Source organism: Myotis lucifugus, unplaced genomic scaffold, assembly GCF_000147115.1.
Source record: "Myotis lucifugus unplaced genomic scaffold, Myoluc2.0 scaffold_0, whole genome shotgun sequence".
Classification (NCBI taxonomy): domain Eukaryota; kingdom Metazoa; phylum Chordata; class Mammalia; order Chiroptera; family Vespertilionidae; genus Myotis; species Myotis lucifugus.
In genome coordinates, this window is record NW_005871048.1 from 48,883,362 (window position 1) to 48,906,292 (window position 22,931).

Genomic DNA, 22,931 nt, shown 5'->3' on the forward strand with positions numbered 1-22,931 from the left:
CATGCACGAATTTCGTCCACCGGGCCTCTAGTGTTTCATATTTGTAAGAATTTTAAATGTTTGGACAACTTTGGTTCTTGACCATTAACAAAAATTTCAGCACTCCCATGCTCCTCCCCTGCCCGACCTGTGAGTGCTCCTCATGCCTCTTCCCCCGAACTCTGTATTAAGACCCATCCAGGACTCTGGCATTGCACCCCAGAGCACTTACCATGCAGGGGGAGCCAAGGTGGCCCTAATGGAACACCGTGTCCTTTTCTCATGACCCTTTTCTCATGACCGTGTTGAGAACTGTGCTGCAGGCTGGGGCCGCAGCCCAGGCTCTGGCCAGAGCCCCCGCTCAGGTGATCGTGCCCTCCCTTTTGCAGGAAGAACAGTTTGGCATGTACGCACTCTACAGCAAGAACAAGCCCCAGTCGGATGCCCTGCTCTGCAGCCACGGTCTCACCTTCTTCAAGGTCATCCCCCAGCCCGCCAGCCTGCTGCACCACCCCTGGCCTGGCCCAAACTGACCCTGTCCCCCGGCCCTTGCAGGACAAGCAGCAGGCACTGGGCGACAAGATGGACCTGGCCTCCTACCTGCTGAAGCCCGTGCAGCGCATGGGCAAGTACGCCCTGCTGCTGCAGGACCTGGTCAAGGAAGCCGGGCGCTGCCCCGCCCACGAGCAGGAGCTGGCGGAGCTGAAGGCCGCCGAGGACATGGTTCGCTTCCAGCTGCGCCACGGCAACGACCTGCTGGCCCTGGATGCTGTTCGCCGCTGCCACGTAAGTTCCCCCGAGGCCCCAACAGGCTCTCGTGGTTCAAGGGGAAGGACGTGCCTGGGGTCAGGAGCACAGAACTTCTCTTTAGGGATGTCCCCAAAGCTTAGACCTCCTAGAGGCCCCCACCCAAGGGGGAGAGGGGATCAGAGAGGAGCTCAGTGTCCAGTTTTGGAGCAGCAGCGGTAGGGTGTGAGATCAGGTGGGCTCCGAATGCCACACAGTTGTAGGTACCAGGGCTATTTGAAAGTTGAGTTGGGCCATTGGGCTTGAGGCCTGGCCTGGCCATGTATAGGTTGGTCTCTACTAGGGGGCTGAGGCCTGGCGTCCACATCCCCCACACCTTGGTGTGGCAAGACCACATGGGCAGGAAGAGGAGAATCCTGATTAGTCAGGATTCCTTGTCTCTGGTTGTCAGATGGACAGCTGTAGAATTTCCAGATCACAGTGAAAATGTGGGCACCTTGCTAAGAGCAGCGTTCTAACCTGTGGACACACATAATAGTGCGGTGAAGGCCTGGGCAGAGGGTGGGATTGGGGAGTAGGGGTCAATGGGGGGGAGGGGGCATCTGTAATACTTTCAACAAGAAAGATAAATTTATTTTTTTATTGATTTCAGAGAGGAAGGGGGAGGAAGAGGGAGATAGAAACATCAATGATGAGAGAGAATCATTGATTAGCTGCCTCCTGCATGCCCCACACTGGGGATCCAGCCTGCAACCCCGGGCATGTGCCCTTAACCAGAATCGAACCCAGAACCCTTCAGTCTGCAGGCCGACACTCTATCCATTGAGCCAAACCGGCTAGGGAAAGCAAGATAAATGTTTTACAAGAGTTTCAAGAGGACAACAGAGCAACAAACCACGGGATTATCACCAAGAACCCACAGCCCCTCAAACTCTCCCAGTCCACTTGGCTGAGCAATTGGGATGACTGGGATCCAAGCAGCATCCTCAGGCATCACCCAGGACAGGGCCATACACAGAGGGAAAGTCATAGGAGAGACAATGCTAAGTTGTCTGTCATTGGGATCCATCCACAAAGAGCGCTAGCCTGGCTGGGGCACAGCAGGTACATCCCCGAGTATCAGCTCAGAGGGATGTCCATGGTGTGGGACAGCTCAGGTGTGGTAACTCCGGGCGCCACCACGTTGGGCATTTATACACAGTGAGTGAGATTCCAGCACTTCAACAAGGGGGTTTCCGTTAAAATTAACAAAAGGGCCGCCCTGGCCAGTGTGGCTCAGTTGGTTGAGCTGATGCATGCATCAAGAGATTGGTGGTTCAATTCCCGGTTAGGGCACATGCCCCAGTTGAGGGCACATGCCCCGGTTGAGGGCTCAGTAACCAGTAGCAGCATGCAGGAGGCAGCCAATTGATGTTTCTCTCTCACATCAATATTTCTCTCCCTCTCCCTCCCTCTGTCTCTAACATCAGTGAAAACATTTTTTTTAATGAAGAAAAGGGCTTTGAAGTGGAAAGTTTAGTAAAATTGAAGGCAGAGGCTTGTACTGTAACATCCACACAGATGAACATGAATGTGGGCTCGAGGGGACCCCACCGGGAGGGTTCTGCACCCAGTTCCAATGTGGGGTTTTTCCCACACATCCAAGCAGTTCTTGGAACCAGCTGGGTATCCTGTAATTCCACTCACTTCTGAAACCACCTACCCTTCGATGACGTAGACCCCACAGGCTGAGTCCAAGAGACTCCTTCCCACTTCAGATGCTGATCAATCGCAAGTCCAGGCTGTCATCTATTCTTCTGACCAACCAGCTGTAGACGGGAGGTTCCCACAACCCCCTCCTGGGTTCCATTAATTTGCTGGAGTAGCTCTGAGAACTCAGAGAAATAGCTCCCTTCCTGGATCACTGGTTTATTATAAAGGGTACATTTCGGAATGGTGAGACAGAAGAGATGCCCCAGGGCAAGGCGTGGGGAAAGGATGTGGAGCATCGCCTCATCTTCATGTGCTCACCAACAGGAAGCTCTGCAACCGTCCTCCTGGGGTTTTGTGGAGGCCTCATTACATCGGTGTGACTGATTGGATGATTGGCCTTCACCCCACCCCACCCGCCTCCAGAGGTCAGGGTGGCCTCAGATCAAACCCAGGGTTCCTGAGGGAGCCTTGCTTGCTCGGTCCGCAGGTGAATTTGAAGGAGCAGGGACAACTGAGATGCCGGGATGAGTTCATCGTTTACTGTGGAAGAAAGAAGTACCTGAGGCATGTCTTCCTTTTTGAAGATCTCATCTTGTTCAGCAAGACCAGGAAGGTGGACGGAAGCTACGACATCTACACATACAAGCAGTCCTTCAAGGTAATGTGCCCGCCTTGTGCCTCATGCTGCTAGTGTTGGGCTGGTCCCTGCTGGTCTTCATAGTACATGTTCTTTCCTATGGTTCTTTGACTGGATTTTGAAAACCTGTGACTCCCAAAGCTTCCAGGTTTTCTGGGTGCTGGTTCGTTGGCTGGAGAACAGTGTCTCCTCAGTCACTTCATTTTGGATTTTGATAAAAGCAAACACCAGAGAAGCCCTCCCCTTAGTGGGTCTCAGGGTGGCCCTCCAGCCCCTAAAGGAGGCCCTGAGAGTAAAGAGCTTTGGGGACTCCTGGGAGGAGCCCAAACCCATAACCCCTTACCTGCCAGCACTGAGGAACATGTCAGAGTGTGATGGTGTGAGACCTCACCCAGTGTGTGACAGCCAGAGGGCACCACAGACCTTCCAGTATTGTCCCCATTTCTCCAGTGGGGAAACTGAGGCCCCGAGAGAGAGCCAGTGTGGATGGGGTGAAAACTTGATCCGTCCTGTCCAAAGCTGGCCCCCACCCGGCCTCGTCCACACCATTTGGTGTCCTGGTGAAGGGGCCTACAGCCCTGAAGGGCCTTGGGGTCAAGTGTCAGCCCGAAAGGGGTCTGTTGTTCGTGGGCGTTTCTGAGGTTCGCTCCCGCGCTGTGACTGCAGATGGCTGAAATCGGCTTGACGGAGACCGTCGGGGACAGTGGTGCGAAATTTGAGATCTGGTTCCGCAGGCGGCGGAAATCCCAGGACTCCTACATTCTCCAGGCGAGCTCTCCAGAGGTCAAGGCCATGTGGACCGATGTGATAGGGAAGATCTTGTGGCGGCAGGTTCTGAGGAACAGAGGTGGGCGAGGGGGCTCGAGAGGGTGGGCAGGGGCGGGGGGGGAGGCCTCAGGCAGCACCGTTTACCAGGAATTGCCTGGACCCATCCCATTAGCACACAACACTTATTTCTCCTTAAAACAAATATAAACAATACCCCGCATTGCAGTACCTCATAGGCTCCCCGACCCCTCAGGCCCATGGAAGTCAGCTGTCTGCCCTGCCCGGCTTGTCAGGGCCTCCTGACTGGGTGCTGTGCTGATGGTCAGCCTGTGGTCTCCCCACCCATGAGGGCCCCTCCTCAATAAGGCACCCTTTCCCTTCTGCTGGGATCCCTACCAGGTTTCTTCCTTCTCAATTCACCCCTTTGTTACCTCTTCTGCGCTGATTTTGTCACTGGGGCACCTCTGTCTACACTCACAAGTAGCCATTCATCCAGTCTGGCCACTATAAATGCCATCTTCCTAACGACACCTTAACCTGGCCTTCCTGTGGCAGCTCGGATCCTGCAGGCCTGAGGAACGCTACAGGCTCTAATGTCCAAATGGCTAACACAGCCACCTGTCCCCTCAGTAACTGTCCCATGCCCAGAGCCTTAACCTATCATGGAGATGCTCCAAAGCCCCCCCACTGCCATCTCCTTCGAAGCATAGACCACCCCTGCACACATGTGCACACGCATGTGCACACATACATATGCCCGCACATTCACCCACGTGTGTGCACCCACATGCATGCACATGTACATGTGCTCACGCTGCACAAGGCAGCTCTGCTCAGGGTGCCTGGTGGCTCCTCAATCCCTTGGAGTGGATCCAGCCCTTATAAGGAGCAGGAGGCCCATGGCTGGGTCCCCATCCCCTCCCCAGGCTCCTCTGCTCCTGCCCTTCCTTCTACATCCTCCCACCAACCATAACTGTTATCTTTCTTTTCTTTTCTTTTCTTTTTTAGTTTTACCAAAAAGTAATTCATTATTAGACTCTCACCATATGCTTAGGTCTCCTCTCAGTATTCAGAGACACACAGATATCTGTCAGCATGTCCTTCTCATGGCCATGTGCCTCCTGGAGGCCTCTGTCACCCCATTTTCTCTGAGAGGCCACTGTGAGGCCACTTGGCCCCCCAGCATCACTCTGGGCAGCCGGGTCTGAACTGAGGGTGTTGGGTGCAGAACACCATCGAGGGTGGTATTAAACCCAAGGAGTTGCTTGGAAAAGTGTCCTACATTCTTCTATTTCAGAACTCAGAATGCAAGAAATAGTGTCAATGGGGCTGGGCAGCACACCGTTCCTGGACATCAAGCCCAGCGACGCAGCCCTAAGTGATCAAGCTGCTGAGTACAACATGAATGGAACAGGTAAGATGGCCCCAACCCTCCCCCACTCTGCCCTGCCAGCTGGAACCCAGGCCCCGAGCACCAGGGCAGCACTTAGCAGGGTGGCTGCTGCAGGCACAGAACCTGGCCAGTCTTCCTGAGGGCCCCGTCTGGCTCTGGCGTCCAGGCTGCACTTCTGAAGCAGGGGCCAACGACTTGCTTTCTGTCTCCTTCCAGAGTCAAGAGCCCACGCATCCACAGCTGTGCCTGCCTGCAACCACCCCACCCCCTTCAAGAGACCGCACTCCACCATCTCAGACAGCAGCACCTCCTCCTCCAGCAGCCAGTCCTCTGCCGCCCTGCACGTGTCCACCAGCCAAGCTCACTGGCCCTGGCCGCACGACGTCCATGCCTGCATTGAGGAGGACGAGCCGGAGCAGGAGACGGGGAGCCAGCCTGCACTACGTGAGTGCACTGTGCGCTGTGGCCACCTGTGCTCCAGCCTCTGACGGCTGATGTGGTTCAGGGCCAGTGTATGTGTTCATTTGTTTCGCTTGATTTTATACACTTCCAGTGTTTTCAAACAAATTAGCATGTTTCTTTTACTTTAAAAAAACCAACCTTTCACTTCCACCCAAAATGAAGTAACGGGACAGATTTAAAACAAATTTTAAAAGACCCACACAGACAAAACAAAGCCAGGAGAAATATATAAAATGAGAGATTTCAAAACACAGAACATCTGACAACAAAGAGCAGTGACCCTGAGAGGCAGAAAGATGAGGTGAGCCCTGTGGCTACCCTGGTTTCTGCCTTGAGAGTCCCCAAACATGGTGCACAGACTCTCCGTGTGGAGGAGACCAAGGTGGCGGGGTTTGCAGGATGGGGTGGGTGAGGCCTGTGCAGCAAGAGGCCTTGGGAGCCTGACAGGTGGTTCCCCTCCAAAATCCAAATCATGTGGTCAGCACAGCACGTGAGAACCCCCAGAGCTGGGGAACCTCTGAAAGGCCAAGAGAGCACTTTCCACAGTCACATGGGCGCCTATCCCACCAGCTGGACAGGACATGTGTAGTTCACAGGGTTCTGGGCGAGCCGTTGGAAGGGCCTATCTCAGGAAGAGGGAGCATTCAACTGACCCTTGCCCCCGACGCACCCACCAGATCATGAAGCAAGACCCAAGAGGACTCGTTTCCACATAACCTCACTACATCCCAGAACCAAGCTCCTGGAGATTTATAGAATCACGAAAGTATCCAGCACCCAAGAAGGTCAGTTCACATTCTATGACATCCAGTCAGAGCAACAGTCAAGCAAAGAAGTAGAAAACAAGCCACAATGAGAATAACCAACCCGGCAAAACCAGCCCGAAGCTGACCTAGACGTTAGAATTATCCATTGTGGCCTTCAAACCATTGTTATAACCATTCTTGATGTCTAAGAAGTTAAGTAATGACGTGGAAGAGATGAAAACAGCAAGAAAGGATATAGACGTGCAAAAATTGCAATATTTGAGATGAAAATGAGCCCGGATGGGGTAACAGAAGAAAATGTTACGTGAATTTGAAGACACATCAGTGGAAAGTGTCCAAAGTGAAACACAGAGAGGCAGAGAGAAGGAAGAGGGGCACATCCGCGAGCTGTCGGACAACAGCATCCACAGACGTGGGGTTCTGTGCTGTTTGTGAACTGAGTGATATCACTTGAAGGCAAATTGTGATCTGTTAGAGTATAAAACCTAAAACAACCACTAATGCAGTGGTTCTCAACCTTCCTAATGCCGCGACCCTTTAATACAGTTCCTCATGTTGTGGTGACCCCCAATTTCATTGTTACAAATTGAACATAATTAAAGCATAGTGATTAATCACAAAAACAATATGTAATTATATATGTGTTTTCCGATGGTCTTAGGCGACCCCCGTGAAAGGGTCATTCAACCCCCAAAGGGGTTGCGACCCACAGGTTGAGAACCGCTGCATTAAAGTAAAGCAAAGAGACAGCTGAAACACCAACGAAGGAGACAAAATGAAACTGTAAGAAAAAAGTCCAAAGAATGTAGAGAAAGAAGAAGAGGGAACAAAGAACAGAGGGCTGACTGGTCAGAGGCGGACCTGTGCTCAGCGTGTCAGTGACCACACTGAACATAACTGGCACCAGCAGCTTTTGGTGAGCGACACACATGTTCTCTCTGACTGGTGTGTACACATGTAACCTCACGGTGCATATACATGTCCAAAGATGTCTGTTTGTACTTTAGAGGTGTGCACGTTCTTATGTCGCTTACATCCCAATGAAGCAGTATTTTGCACAACTTCCACGTGGAGGAAGGGGTGTGTCTGGAATTCACCATGGTTGGTTATTGGCGTGTGGCCTCCTGCCCAGATGCGGCCCATCCTCAACCACACTGCCTGGGACAAGCACCTTCCCAAGCCCAAAATGTGTCATTGCCAGCAGGACAACATCTGAGGGCTCTGCAGCTGACTCCAAGCCATCTCTGTGCCCGATGGAAGGCATTGCGCGTGAACCCTGCCGGGGAGCGCAGGTGGCCAGGTGCTGCACACCTGATCACAACCAGCAGCAGCCACTGCAGGCTGGGCCACCGGAGTACAATGGGGACATGTGGCATTGCCAGCCCAGAGCGACTGCACTTCCTGGACTCATACTTCTGGCTCCAGGACCGCAGGTAGCTCGCATCTGGGCTGGCACAGCCTCCAGTCAAGGCTGAGTCTGAGGCCGGGGAGCCCGGATGTGAGGACAAGGTGGAAGGGCCTGTGTTAAGGACTCATCTTGGCCATCCTCAGCTCGGTGCCCAAACAGCACTCGTGATCCTGCAGAGAATCACAGGGGAAGGCCACCAGCCACCCATGCAGGAGGTTGAGACTGCCCAGGCAGTGGCCTAGAACACCGGTCTCAGCTCTGGGGAGTGACCCCGGGCCTGGACCCAGTGGCTTCAGCTAGGCCGGCCCTACAGTCCTGCAGGGGAGATGGGGGGGGGGGGGTGCAGAGGGGAAGGGAAGGGTGTCAGGTCTTGTTTGTCCTGTTCTGGCTCCTTGTTTAAGGGGTGGGGCCTTCTTTGGTCTCAGTTTCTGCTTCCCCTTTGACTTGCATATCCAGTGGTTACGGAGCCCCCAGCATGAGCTGGAGACCACCTACTGGTGGAGAGGTTGTCTGGGCGCTGCCCACCCTGGTCTATTAGCTACACTGGCTCAGAGAAGCGGGTCAGGAAACACTTGTCCATGAGCATACTTGGTATCTACCTTCCTGCCGCGCCATCCTGCTCTGACCCAGCCTCACATGCTGCTAGAAGCTTGCACATGGAGCAGAAAACACCTAGCTTTTGATTGACAGGCTTTGAGGCCCCTGAGCATAGAAGAGGCCGGGCAGCTCTCACCCTGATGGACCCGCCCTAATTCCGCTCCTCTCCACAGGTGCCAAGAGCTCGGAGTCTTCCCAGTGCAAGTCGGGGGACAGCAGCCCTGGCCAACCCGAGCTGTCACAGCCCCTGTTCTCCGATAAGGGACCCCAGAGCACATCTCCCCCCCTTCTACCGAGGGACCCGCAGCCACAGCTTGACGGAGGCCAGTTCACCACGACCGTGAGTGTCCCCTCTTCTGAGACCCCCCACGAGAGGCCCAGGTGCTTAGGGCGCAGTCAGCACCTGCCCAAGTGATGCTGGGCTGCCCAGGACCACACAGACCCCACCCCAAGGGGTCATTATGCACGTGAATCTGCTCCCCGCCCGCACTAAGCACTGCACGCTGGGCAGGCTGGCTAGAAACCAAAGGCCTGGCTCAGTCCCTGGACACTTGGAGTCCCTTAGCCAGGGTGGTTTTAGGGCCTCCTCACTGCTGAGATTTGGCGGGCCACCTGGAGGCCTGGTCTGTACCATTTGGCATTCACTGGTTCCATGCAATGGTGCCCCCACTCGAGGTCCCCGCAGTCCTGGGTGTAAGAGGGCTGATGGTCAGCAGAAGCCGTTTCCAAGCAGCCTGCCGAGGAGCAAGCTGAAATCAGAAGATGCAGGGCGAGGGTCAGCAGGGGCTCTGCCTGGGACACTCACAGGACCCCCCAGTCCTGCCCTTCTGAAGGGATCACATACCTGGCAAATCAGTGTTTCCCCAAATTCATACAAATGTGTGTTTTTATCTTGGGAGGGTGTCTGGGGCCCAGCCTGTTGTAGGAGGAGGCCCCAAACATTGCCCGGGATGTGCACTCAGACATCTTCCTCAAGGGGAGGGACTGACGTGGCCAGGAGAGGGGCCAGTCAACACACAAGTTACCTTTTCAAAGAGGCCTTCTCGCAGGACGTGCTGGGCCTGTGGGGTCAGTGCCTTGGCCCACCCCACGTCATCCCCGTGCGTCTGCAGGCACATCCCCAGGGCTAGAGAGAGGCACTCAGACCGCCTCCTGGAAGCGTCAGAAGGGAAGGTCCGGCTTTAAGGGTGCACTGAGCCGAGAGTCGAGGGAATGAGTCTTTAGTTCCCTTGCCCCAGATCATTGGTGAGGCCCAATGACGCTGGTTCTGTAGTGACTTCCTTCCCTTTCTGTCAGAACAACACCCCTCAGGTCTTCGGCGTCTGGACAGCGGTTTGAGTGGCAGGCAAAACACTCCGTAAGTAACGGTTTTCCCAGCTTCCCCAATGGACCAGGGGTTTTCTATCGCCCACCGTGTTCCCTAAGGCGCCGGGCACCCCGCCACCCCCAGGCTGCCTGACTGAGTCTCTGCCTGTTGCAGATGCTTCCAAATCGTGATCGCACAGCCGGCATTGACAGCACCACTAGAGGGCGCACCAGCCAGACAGGGCTGCTCCCCTGCTTCTCCATCTTCCCGTCTGACCTCCCTCTGTCTCGCTGCCTAAACCCCCTGGCGACCAGCAGACTCAAGAGGCCAGCATTGGCCACTCGGAGAGCTCAGGCCATTGTCCAACAGGAGGGCCAGGCCCTCAGCCCCTGCTGCAGATAGTCTCCCCCACAAGGCAGTGGAGACCACCCATCCCGCCCTGCCTCCAGGGTGTCCTCCAGAGCACCCCCTATCAGCAGTGGCTCAAGGGGACCTGGCACCCTCTCCTGAGAATGGGGCCTCCCTGATACCCACTCCCACCTGCCCGTGTCCTGTGCCTCGCCAGCAGTTGTCCTCAGACAAGGCTGTCACTCATTCTGCCCAATGCTCCGTGCGGGAATTCCATGCACACTTCGAATCCACGTCACAGCAGGCACAAGGTGCCGCACGGGCACCACTGCCATGGGTGGGAGCCACAGTCCAATCATCAGGAAGACTTGGCAGCAGGTTCCCTGGGTGTGAAGCCACTTCCTACACCAAGATCTCAGGCCTCGGTGTTCTGGGCGGGCAGTGGGGGAGGCACAAAGGCGTGCAGGAGACATCTCGGCCTGAGCTCCATTCTCAGACTCCGGAGAAGAACCCCTGCCCACCCCTCCCGCCATCCCCACCGCCTCCCACAGTTTCCCTGCACTGACCACCTTCCGTGTGTGTGTAGGTCCCAGAGCCAATGACAAGTCTGCAAGTCCATGTGAATCCCTTGTGCCTATAAAATAGACTGTTTTCCACAAAACACATGTGAAATCATCTAAGTCAGTGGTCAGCAAACTGCGGCTTGCGAGCCACATGCGGCTCTTTGGCCCCTTGAGTGTGGCTCTTCCACAAAATACCGACTTCTGCGCATGGGCCACGAAGTTTCATTCGCACTCACACGTGGTATGGGCTCGAGGAGGCCAGGGGAGGTAACAGGGTCATTCTTTTGACAGCTCTGAGACCTGGATGGGATGTGGCTCCTCCAGGCAGAGGAACCTCAACCTGGACCTGTACGTGAGGTCTGAGGATGAAACACAAGCTGGGCGCTCCTGACACACGGCTCCCAGCCCCGGGATTCTCGGTCACACGCCCCTTGGGACCTAAAGTCCTTCCCATCATGCCCCCCACCCCACCCCCAGCCCAGCCTGTGCATGGCCAGGCCTCCGCTTCGTCCTTCCTGTATGGTTCTTCCACCTCCGTCCAGCACTGACACCCCATGCGGCCCAGCCTCTCCCACTGTGGTGGGAGCACACAGACCCCCTGTTCCATGCGGAGGCCCAGACACACGTGGGCCTCAGACAGGGTGAGCCCTCTGGGACTGTGTCTGCCCACCTTCCAGGCAATTCAGGCCATGGGTGATGGTCCCCAGGTGGGGCCCCACAGAGATGTGTCCCAGATGCAGGGTGAGTATAATGGGACCCTCAGTTCTGTTTCCTGTGTAACACGTTGTATGTAGAGTGATACTAGAGTTAGGCTCAGGGGCCACAGGTGATCCCCTGTGAGCCTGGGTGGAGGCTGCACCCTGCTTCCCAGGTAGGCGCCAGAGTGGGGATGGGGCACGGCAGGTGGGCCTGCAGCTCTGAGGCGCCAGTGCTGGAGGCCGGTTGGTGTGGACATTGCCCGAGAAGACCACCCACCCTCACCAGATGAGTTGAATCAGAAGCAGGGAGAGCCTGGGAGACGCCAGACCATAATGAGCTTCCTGCCACAGACATCCCTGCGCGCGCCCCACCCCCCCACCCCCGTCCCCACCACTACATGGACCTCCAGGACCAAGAGCGGTGGTGGCAGGGGCCATGCCTCTGTGATTTGCCAGCTGTGGAGACTGTTTTGTTCCATGTTTAGTGCTGACTTGTCCCAAACTTAGGTACAGAAATAAATAGGATGTGTTTTTACCATGTGGCTGCGTGTTTCTACAAGGTCTGTTGTGTCCACGGACATCTCCTGCATATGTCACCAGGAAGCCCAGCTCCTGCAACCTGAGGGGACGTGGCTGGGACAGCAGGGCCTCGCTCTGCGGTCCACATCCACGTCAAACACCTTCTGGTAAATCAGGTGAAGTCCCACTGCTCACACACCCGTCACCTGCCTGACTGTAGTGGGTTCCACCCTGGGAGCTGAGACCTTCCCATCCCCCACCTCCCTGAGGGAGGCTGAGAGGGGACAGCTGCCTGCAGGACCCTGAGGGAGCGTCCACACCCCCCACGCACTCCCTCACATGCCACACACCTCAGCAGGTCCTTTCCTCCCACTGCCCTTCTCTGCCTCTCCCCCCTTCTCTTGCTCTTTCTCTTTTCCTGTCATCTTTCTCTGTGTGCGTCTCTCTGTCTCTGTATCTCTGTTCCAGCTGTGACCCTCCCAGCCCAGAGCTTGTCCACGTGGCCTGTGAGCTAACCGCTCCAGCCCTGCCCCAAACGATGGTGGTGTGTGTGTGTGTGTGTGTGTGTGTGTGTGTGTGTGTGTGTGTGTGTGTGTTGGGGGATAGGAGGGAGATAGTCATTTAATAATTATTTAACAGCCATCAATGCCCAGGCTTTGTAGGGAGGAAATATTTCTCCACCCATTTTAGTAACAAAAGGCAGATTAACAAGAAAAGCAAACAGGTTTATGTAACATAAATTTTAGATGCCATGGAGCCCTCACAGGAAGCGAAGACCCAAAGGGGATGAGCCCAAGCATTTCTCTGTTAAGCTGAGTAAAGAGGCAACTGTGGGAAAGTAAAGGAAGACAAGTTACTAATGAGGTCTGTTTGCTCAGATTCTCTGGCCTGACCCCCTCCCTCCTGGTGCAGGAAGGGTGACTTACATGCAGCTTTATTTTTTTAAATATGTTTTTATTGATTTCAGAGAGGGAGAGAAAGAGAAACATCAATCAGAGAAATATTGATCGGCTGCCTCCTGCACGTCCCCTATTGGGGATCGAGCCCACAACCCAGGCATGGGAACTGAACCAGCGACCTCCTGGTGCACAGGACGATGTTCAACCAACTGGGCCACACCAGCCGGGCTCACATGAAGCTTTAGCTCCTGCTTTTAGGAAGAAAGGGGGAGCTTAGCACCTGCTATTGTTCACGTGCCTTTAGCTCAAAATAATCCTGATGCCAATGTGGCATATTTGGCACATCGTATTCTGCCTCCCTTCAGAGTGAAGAGTTGACCACCACATCATGGCTCCCAGGGCCTCCCATCCGACCTGCAGCAGCGCCTGCCTCCTGGGTCTATGGTCAGCGATGGGGACACTGCAGGGGTGAGGGAGGGTGCTGAGCCTACATCTCCCAGCTGCTGTCAGGCAGGCCCACAAGGGATTGTCTGCTTGTCCTCCCAGCTCACTCAGACCATGGCTCCCTCCCATGAAAGGGGGGGGGGGCACAGTCTTCACTGGGTCCTTGGAGAGAATAAAGGAAGAGAAGGGATGAAGCAAAGTGCCGATGCCTTAGGGGGCTGGCACAACAGTTGTCAGAGGTGCCTACCCCCATCCTGGGTACCAGTCCCTATTCCCAGAAGTAAGGCCAGGGGGACTCCAGCCCCCAGAGGTTCTGTGAAAGGTTTGTTAGCCCAAGGCTGACCTTGTTCTGTGCTCCTATAACTGTGGACGGGGTTAGAGCTGGGGCAGATGCGCTCCACCAGGAGACTGCCCTGGGACCAGCTTACTGCAGCTCCCAAGCACAGGCTACCCACCCCTGCAGTGGGCACAGGCGGCACTTTTATGGGGCCCAGACCTCTTCTGACCTAAGCACTCAGCTCTGCTTTCACCAGCCGAGCTCCACGAAGATATGCCGGCTGCCGCCAGACACCTCGCCCAGAACCAAACAGGCCTCCAGGACCAAAATAACCATCAGATGACACAGGGCTGGCCGGCCACCTCCCTCCCAAAGGCAAGCTGCTCCCGGCAGCTGCAGCTAAAAATAGTGGCGGGCATACACGTGTCTTCGGGAGAATCACAAGGGGAGAGCCCTGTCCTGCCATTGCCACCGCAGGTGGGCAGGATGAAGTCCCTGCGCTTTGCTTCTGCCGAGGCCCTGGCGTCCCACCCCCAGGTGGCCCTGCAGAGCCTGGACAGCGTGGCCCACAACCTCTACCCACTCCTCTTCAAAGCCAGCTACTTGCTGGAGCGGGCGGAGGTGATCCGCGCTCTGCTGCAGCGGTGGCCACTGGAGGAGTTCCGGCTGGGCGCGCTGCTGGGGCCCAGCCCGGACCACGCAGGAGACCTGCGAGACCGGGCCTGCAGGGCCTGCCTGGAGGCCTGCCTGAGGGGCCTGGCGGACCACGTGCTCCAGGGCAGGGGCCAGCGGCGGCTGCAGTTGGCTGACCTCACGGGAGTCCGAGATGTGCAGGTGCAACAGTGCCCCTGCGGGAGGGCGCTGGGCCGGTGGGGCCGCACAGAGCTGCTGGCGAGGACCTGCTGCGAGCTGCAGGCGGACCCCCATGCCGCCCAGCATTCTGTCAAGGTCCTGGCTGATATCTTCGTCACGGATGGAAACTTCCAGTTGGTGGTGCAGGCCCTGGGGCCGGCAGCTCCCGCCCCACTGCGCCTGCGCTGCCTCTCCTTCCGGGCGGACAGCCTGGACCCCAGCCAGCTCCTGCAGGTGCTGTGTCTGGCGGGGCCTGGCGAGCTGCGCAGGCTGCAGGTGGTGCACAACGTGCGGCTGCACGCGGGCCACGTGCAGCAGCTGCTGGCCCAGCTGCACTTCCCCCAGCTGGTCTCACTCACCCTGCCTGCCAAGGCCTTTGACACGCCCCCTGCCTGCGCCCCAACTACCGAGGGTGAGGACCCCCTCCTCACCTCCATCGCCTGGGAGCTCAGCCAGATGACCCAGCTCACCGAGCTGAGTGTGGCTTTCTCCACACTGACCGGGAACATCCAGAAACTGCTCGGGTGAGTCTGGGGTGACCAGAGGGAGGTGGCAGGGTGGGTGCAGTCTCGGCTCACAGCCTCTTACCTGGGCCAGGGTGACACAGGACCCTCTAAAGCTAAAGATGCACCAAGAGCCCGATAGACGATGGGACCTTGTTACTTACAAGAGGCCCAAAGCAGGAGGGGGCAGACATGGGAAAGGGGTGGGAGTGTAGCGCTGGGAACTCACGGGGACTGTTTTCAGTTAGTAAGCTACAGAGAAAATTACTGATTAGCAAACCAATAACACAGAAGTAACTATATTAGTGTGTTAATTACTTGTTATGGTAACAAATTACCCCAACACTGGGCTGAACAAGCTTGCCTCTGGGTTGCCTCTGGCTGTTGGTGGACTGTGGTCCCCTTGAAGGCCTGGTGGGCGGAAAAGTGGGCGAGCTGCCTCCAGGTTCACTCACCGGCCCCGGGCAGGTGGCCTAGGCTCCTCCTCACACAGGCTCTCCACAAGCCTCTGGCTCCCCCCCCCCCTGCCCCCCCCCAGCCAAAGCGCCCCGGGGGGAGGGCTGTCCTCCTCTCCTGAGTCCTCACTTTTGCATATTGTGCGGGTTAGGAGCCAGTCACCACACAAGAGTGGGAGCACCAGGGGGGCTGTGGGGCCACCTGCCATGAATATACTTATAAAAATTTATAGAAAATAGAACTTCTCATTTCTTGAGCCAGGGAGTGTGAGGAGCCCTTTCCTAGTTTAGGGAGGCCTTTGCTTACAGGTGTTTCTCTTTTATGCAAGTTAACCCAGAACTGCCAGCCCAGGTGGCTGGAGGCCACACTCCCTCTCCTCTCCTACAGGTACCCGGCTCCCCCAGGTCACCCATCTCTGTTCCTCCACCCCATTCTTCCAGGTTAGAGGACTGAGGGCTCCCTTCCTCCTGTCTTCCACAGGACATCCATCTCCTACACAGAAAAGGTGGCCGCCAAGCCCACGTACTAGTAAACTCTGACGGGTGACTAGCTCCCTGGGACCTTCAGGACAGTCCTACATTTGGCTGGCTTTGTCCTCGGCCCAGATGTGCCTTTGTGCTGGGGGAATGTGTCCCACAGCCAGAGGGACCCTTCACAGGCCTGGCAGGGCTGTCCTGTCAGCTCAGCCCCTGATTTGCCTTCTCATTGCCCGGCACACCCTGACCCTCCACTGGGTGGAGCCCGTGCTCCATAGCGTACCTCAGTCGGGCTGGTTGCTGAGCACCTGAGGTCCCTGGAAGGTCCAGGTGTGGAGGGTCAGGGAACGCACACTCCTGAGGTCACTTTGAGACTGAGGAACAGGCTTCTGCACAGTAGTGGAGAGGGAACCCCAGGTGGGGATGTGGCAGGGTCAGGGGTCAGCAGGGAGAGGGCAGTGTGAGGACGGTGGCAGGGGAAAGGAGGAAAAGAGGGAAGGGCTCCAGCTTTTCCTGAGTGAGCAAAGTCCCGGAAGTTCTGAGCAGGAAGGTAGATGATCTGTGTGTGTTATCTGTGTGACAAGGGTCACTCTGACCTCTTTGGCGCACACAATGCACATGGGTGGAGGGTTAAGGAGACCCACATAGGAGGCGTCAGGCACCCACGACCACCTCCGTTTGGTGATTCCTAGGAGGATTTAGCGCAGAGTAAATCCTCACAGCTGTGATTTATTAAGAAAAAGGACACAGCACAATTGCAAAGGGAAAGGCAGGTGGGACAGGGTTGGGAGGCCTGGCAGGAGCGCCCAGGTCCTCTCCCTGTGGAGTCCCTGGACTCGCTTTATCCCTCAGCACCGTGTAGGGGCCCTCTACCAGGGAGCTAGTTACACGGCCATGCCCAGGGTGTGTTGTGGGAGCTGGTAGGCAGGCTCTTCAGCCGGGCGCACACCCAGAAGGAAGCAGGGGCTTGGTATGAACCAGCTTGTTTGTACAAACAATCCAGGGCCAGGGACCACCCAGCCCCAAGTCCCATCCCCAGACACAGGCCTCCCAAGATCGACAGTCAGGCCTGTACTGTTGGCCCTTTGGTACATAGCAGGCCCTGCCAGTCCAGGTAGGAGAGGACTAGGCTAGGACCATCTGTGAGCAGGGCAGGTGGTAAGCAGAGCTCAGGCCTGGACTTGATGTGAGGGAGGATTGACAGGATTTCCTCGTGGGTGGGTGTGGCATGAGAGAAACGGAAAGAGGAACATTCACCCATGGAGCCCAGCAAGGATGCAGAGAGGGCGCTGTGAGGTAGACAGCAAGTGCTCAGCTGTGCAGGTCCATGGGCAGACGCCAGGCACCGAGCGCACACATAGTACAGGTGCAGGAGGTGGGAGGGGAGGCAGCTCCAGCAGGGGGATGGGAAGGACAGAGAACTGGACCCCGGGCATCCTCCCATGCCCAGCGCTCACCTGGTGACACCAGGCACAGGTCCTGAGTCCCGGGTATGGCTGGACCGAGAACAGGCGTCTCTCACAGGACCCTGGTGCATGCTCTTCCTGACTGAGGACTGCAGCCCTGAGCAGGGTCACACCCCGGCTCTGTGTCTGTTGCTGTGGGGCCACCTACATCAGAAGGGAGAGCTTTTAGGTCCCAGGCAAGGCCACGCCTGGACTAGATGGCTCCAAGGCCCTAAAACTGTGTGGCTTCCGCTCTTGAATGAAACCTGGACATTTCATTTCCTGCTAGTTCACACACATCTCACTGCCCCAACCAGTTTCTGAGCAAACCTTCTCTACAGAGACCTCTGTGGTCACTTCCCCACCAAGAGAGGTGACACAACAGATTCATCCTTGTAGGAGCTGTGGACAAGGCCAGACCTGTCTTTGGTGAAGTGAACTCTTCACTACACGCAGCCACACCACTGTCTCAAGGATGCAGTCTGGCCCTGGCCGGCTTGGCTCAGTGGATAGAGCATCGGCCTGCGGACTGGTTCAGTTCTGGTCAAGGGCACATGCCCAGGTTGTGGACTCTATCCCCAGTAGGGGGCGTGCAGGAGGCAGCCGATCAATGATTCTCTCTTATCATTGATGTTTCTATCTCTCTCTCCCTCTCCCTTCCTTTCTGAAATCAATAAAAAAAGATTTTGTTTTTTAAAAAATGGATTGCAGCCTGCCTTTCTGGCCCCAAAACAATCACAGACAGTAGATGAATGAGTGAGGCTGCGTCCCAATAACAGTTTGTTCATGCTGCTGAAATTTCCTATCATTTTCTCATGTCACAAACTATTCTTTTGATTTGTTCAACTCTCAGAGCCATTTTAGCTCCCAGGCTGAGTGAAAGCAGGCAGCTGGTGGATTTGGCCCTGCAGTCATGGCTGCTGACCCCTGAGACAGTCACCTAACCGCCCCCAGAGCTCCTCACTGGGGAGCCTCTCACCTCTGCTGTTTTCCACCTACCTGCAGCCCCCTAAGGACCCCGCTGAGAGCTCTGGACCTGGCCAACTGCTCCCTGAACCACGCGGACATGGCCTTCTTGGCAGGCTGCACCCATGCCGCCCACCTGGAGGTGCTGGACCTCAGCGGGCACAGCCTGGTCCACCTTTTCCCTTCGAGCTTCTTCAGGCTGCTGGGCCGGGCGGCGCAGACGCTGAGGGTGCTCACCCTGGAGGAGTGCGGCATCGAGGACCGCCACCTGAGCACCCTGATCCTGGCCCTGAGCCCCTGCCAGCAGCTCCAGGAGCTCCGCTTCCTGGGGAACCCACTGTCGGCCTCCGCCCTGAGGCGCCTCTTCCTGGCTCTCTGTGAGCTCCCCAAGCTGCGGTGGGTGGAGTTCCCGGTGCCCAAGGACTGCTACCCTGAGGGGGCCGCCTACCCCCAGGACGAGCTGGCCATGTCCAAATTCGACCAGCAGAAATACGAGCTGATTGCCGAGGACCTGCGTGGGGTGCTGCTGCGGGCCGGCCGGGACGACATCCAGGTCTCCACACCAGTCTTCGGAAGTTTCGACCCAGATATTCAAGAAACAAGCAACGAACTCGGTGTTTTCTTGCTGCAAGCTTTCAAAACGGCCCTAGAAAACTTTTCCAGGGCTCTGAAACAAATGGAGTAGGTGGGCCCTGCGGCAGGCACAGCGGGTCTCACCTTTCAGCCGATGGATCCGTGACCTCGGGGCCGGCAGCTTGGGCCCAGTGTTTGCGCCCTCATGACCATCATCCAAAGCACTTCTTAGTCCTGGCATCTGTTAGGCACTATGGGAGATGAAGCCCTGCCTTCCCGTAGATGTGACGCGAGGTCACTTTAGGCTCAGAGCACAGCGACATGCAGGAGGGGAAATGCCCTGGGGTCGGTAGAAGCCCCCATCACAGCGGAAGGCCCAGAGAAGCACCAGGGGACCGAGAGGGGCTGTCCTGGTCACAGTGCACCCCACGCTGCGTGTGAGGTGCAGGCTGGTAGTGGTAGCGAGGAGGAGGTGGGAGAGAGGACATCAGCTGGCATGAGAGGGAAGAAATGAGAGTATATGTCACAACCAACTGGGAAAAGAGTGAAAGTGGAGAGCATGGGAGCCCCATGCTGTCCCACCCCCTCGCTTGTCCACAGTGCTGACGCTTACAAGGTGATGTCTGTTTGAATATTTACAACAGCCAATCGCATGGACCATGGGCTTTGGTTATCAATGGCTTTTGTCTACTTTTGAGCAGGTGAGCAGTGCCCAGGCTGCTGGCTGAGCCTGCGAGCACAAGGTGAAGGAACCACAGGGCCTGCCGGGAGGGTGTCTGCCACCGCAGGGAAACCACAGTGCCTGCAGTGACCTCACCTGCTGCCCTCAGACTCTCGGGCCCTGAGGAGGACGCTCTGCTCTGATCTAAGGGAGCTGTCCTGGCGCTGGAGAGGAGGACGCAGGTGGACTTGGTTTCCACGAGCTCTGATTAGTGCAAAGTTGATTATTAGGATGATTAAATACAAATAAAACAGAAGTGTGTCTTATTCAGATATGATTTTAATTTCAATGCGATTTAATTTTAATTTCAATGTGATTTTAAGTTCAGAGTTTTTAAAGGAACCTATGAAATAAAACATTTTTCTCAAGATAGAAGCTAGTACCTGGTCTGGCCAAATCCTCCTCATGCCACAACCATCCCAATGTTCCATGAGGGTTTGCATCACTGTGTGAACAGGTGCTGCCCCCTCCCCAGGTGTGTCCCCACCCCCCAGTGTGTCCCCACCCGGGTACTCCTGCCCTTTCTCCAGTGTCTCCCATGCCTTTCTCCCACAATGGAGTGGGGCCTCTGGGGTTGGGTCTCCAGAGTGAGAGCCATCTCAGGGGTCTGCCTGCTGAGGGAGGCAGGAACCTTCCTTCCACTGAGTGGGCAGAAGGGGGAGGGAAGGGGTGACCTCCCATCAGATCTGCTCTCTGCTTACCTGCTGCATGTCTCAGCTCCGTCATGCTGGTAGTCCCTGGAATCCTATCTCAGGCACATGGACTTTGCTATTGTAAGAAGCTCTCAGCAAAATTTTTAATGATTTGATTATGCAAAGAGCAGAGTAGGTTCCACTGTTTGGGTCTGTGGAATTCTCTTGATGACAGACTTGGCCTCTGAGTGCCAGCCAGGTGGGACCCTAGCACATGTGTGGCTGAGCCCGGCAGCTGTGGTACAGAAGGGCCCAGGGGTGCTACGGTGACCTGGGATTTGGGGAAGGGCAGGCACACAGGTGTCTGCTAGTGGCAAATGTGCCCTGAGGCCCTAGGGAACAACCCATTCTTATGAAGCCCAAGAAGCTGAGAGGCTCAAGGGAGCCACCATGAAGCCAAAGGAGCAGCCTGAGCGGGACTGTGCCTCTGCCCAGTCCCAGTGCAGCAATTAACGTGTTCCTGTGGACCTGCTCAGCCCCGACCCTGAACGTGCCACTTCCAGCCACGAAGGATTTTCATTGCACCTGCTCAGCCTGCAACTTGTGGCTCTGACAACGCCTGATGTGGCAGCAGCTGTGGTGGGTTTCTGCCAGGGTCCAGGAGCAGAAGATGTGGCCCCCACACAAAAGCAAACTGGGCCTAAGAAAATGCACCCAGAAATGTCTAATCACTGTGCTGTACCAGGGGCCAGACAGGTGAATCGAATGGAGACTTGATGGGACCACCATGTTGGACACCATGGGGACCACTCTGATGGATGTGGTGAGACTATCATCCTGCACTGTGGGGACCACTGTGATGGACACCATGGAGACCACTGTGATGGACGTGGTGAGACTATCACCCTGTACACTGTGGGGACCACTGTGATGGATACCAGGGGGGATCACTCTGATGGACACTGAAGGACCACTGTGATGGACACCGGGAGTCAACCTTCCTGGACTTGTGGGTACCGCCATTTGGGTCACGGGACACTGCCCATGCTGCCCCTTCGTCCCCTGTAGTGGATTAAGCATTGTTTTTCCTCGTGGAGTTCAGCACTACTTCCTGTTACCCATCCTGGCAAAGAGAGGGCGCAGATTCAGGGGCTTCCACTTGGTCCATCCTAATGACCTTGTTCCAGATCGTCCTTTCTATTTACATATTCAGACGGCTCTTGGGCTGTTCTTTTTCTCCATTTTAAACCATTTCAGTTCAATAGTGTTTCACCATAATCTCACTTTATCCAGACACCTTTTGGTACATCTGTGAAGCCATCAAATGCCACCACATTGTGTGAACATTTCAAACCTAATATCAATTTTAGAAAGATAGATGGCTTCAAATTTACACCCAATTAAGTTTGCTGATGGAAGGCGGCGGTGCCATGCAAATACAACATGGCCGAATTTAATTTTCTATAGAAAACTCGTCTTCCTAATCTTACAATCTAAATTGATTTGAATTATCTGAACATATCTAGCTGTTGAAGGGGGTGAGGCTGAGAGCATGTTGGAAATTAGAAAACACCATGAGGATTAACAATTCTCCTTGAAAACCATTCATCTACTAAATGCCTGGGTGTATTTTCCTTAAAGTCAAAACCGAGAGAAAAGCATTAAGTAGTTTACCCAAGGACATGTGACAAATCAATGGAGTAACAGGAACTAGGATATGCACCAGATTTCACTGAAGGCATCAGTTGCTCAGATCAGTGGTGGCAACATAGCAGAAAGACATTCTGAGCCTTTCTAGAAGTGTCAGACCGCAGTGACCAGAACCCAGGAGCTCCGGGCAGAGCCAGGGGCAGAGGACCAGCACCCATTTCTTTAAATGTATTTTTTATTGTTGATAGTATTACAGATATCTCCCTCCCCCCCCCCCCAAGCACCCATTTTAGGGAACTTACTGAAGCAGCTTCCTCATCTCTAAAATGGTTCTGAAGATTTAAACATGTCAGCATAAAATATGTAAGGTTCAGTGTGCGGTATGTACCCAACGAAGAGTAGCTCTAATGATCATACCCTACAACTTAACAGAAGTTCCCTATAAGCTTAATGTTTTTAATGTAAGTCTTATTGCCACATAGACAGACAAGCAGGCAGGCAGGGTGGAAACAGGATTTGAAACCAGATGGACCTCAACAGAGGCACTGCAAGGCCACTTTCATAATTGCACAGAAGTTACCAGCAGCTCTGGAGCCAAGCTGCCTGCATTCATACTGGCTCCAACATACCGCCAGGGTGACCTTGGGCAGGCTAACCTTTCCTGACCTCCATGCCACTTCCCTCCCCTGTAGAATGAGGACGTGCAGAAGAGTTCACACAGCAGGCCCGAGGCTGGGGTCCTCTGAAAGGCCTGCTTACAAGGTTGGCTCTTGGCTGGCATCTGGGGTCCTGTGTTTTGGAAGAGTTCCCACCGTTAACTAGTAAGAGTGCTCACTGTGCCTAAACTTTGTACAGTTTGGACTGAACACTTCCTTCTGGTATGTGGAATTTGTTGGGTACGTGCCATGCCAGGCAGAGGGTGCCTATGTGATCAACCCTCAACAGAATCCCTGGGTGCTGTCTCTAAGGAGCGTCCCTGGTTCCCTGGTTGGCAACAACTCACATGGGGGTTACATCTGATCTCCTCACTTCGCCTGTGTGCCCTTTCTTTGTGTCCTTTCCATGTACTCAGTCTTAGCTATAAGCATAGCTCTGTGCTGAGTCATCAAACCTATGGGTGGTCTCGGGGGGCAGTAACATTACTGCACAGGAT

At 55.4% G+C, this 22,931-nt stretch overlaps 2 protein-coding genes across 3 annotated transcripts in view; both read left to right on the forward strand.

The window, feature by feature from the left end:
* PLEKHG4B (pleckstrin homology and RhoGEF domain containing G4B) overlaps positions 1-11,770 on the forward strand; it is a 75,216-nt gene extending 63,446 nt beyond the window's left edge. The window contains exons 16-24 of the mRNA XM_023751734.1: positions 369-458; positions 535-765; positions 2,906-3,076; positions 3,722-3,902; positions 5,121-5,237; positions 5,433-5,660; positions 8,624-8,790; positions 9,747-9,807; positions 10,959-11,770. Of these exons, the coding sequence (XP_023607502.1) occupies positions 369-458; positions 535-765; positions 2,906-3,076; positions 3,722-3,902; positions 5,121-5,237; positions 5,433-5,660; positions 8,624-8,790; positions 9,747-9,788 (1,227 nt within the window). The 3' untranslated portion in view covers positions 9,789-9,807; positions 10,959-11,770. The remainder of the gene's footprint in view (positions 1-368; positions 459-534; positions 766-2,905; positions 3,077-3,721; positions 3,903-5,120; positions 5,238-5,432; positions 5,661-8,623; positions 8,791-9,746; positions 9,808-10,958) is intronic.
* Positions 11,771-13,987: 2,217 nt separating this feature from the next.
* LRRC14B (leucine rich repeat containing 14B) lies at positions 13,988-19,725 on the forward strand. 2 transcript variants are annotated; one of them, XM_023752038.1, is made up of 3 exons: positions 13,991-14,880; positions 18,242-19,391; positions 19,477-19,725. In XM_023752038.1, the coding sequence occupies exons 1-2, from the start codon at positions 13,991-13,993 to the stop codon at positions 18,885-18,887; spliced, it is 1,536 nt and encodes a 511-aa protein (XP_023607806.1). In that variant the 3' UTR covers positions 18,888-19,391; positions 19,477-19,725. The 2 variants fall into 2 exon arrangements, with proteins under 2 accessions (XP_023607850.1, XP_023607806.1); XM_023752082.1 differs by having other exon boundaries at positions 13,988-14,880; positions 18,242-19,725.
* Positions 19,726-22,931: the final 3,206 nt, after the last annotated feature.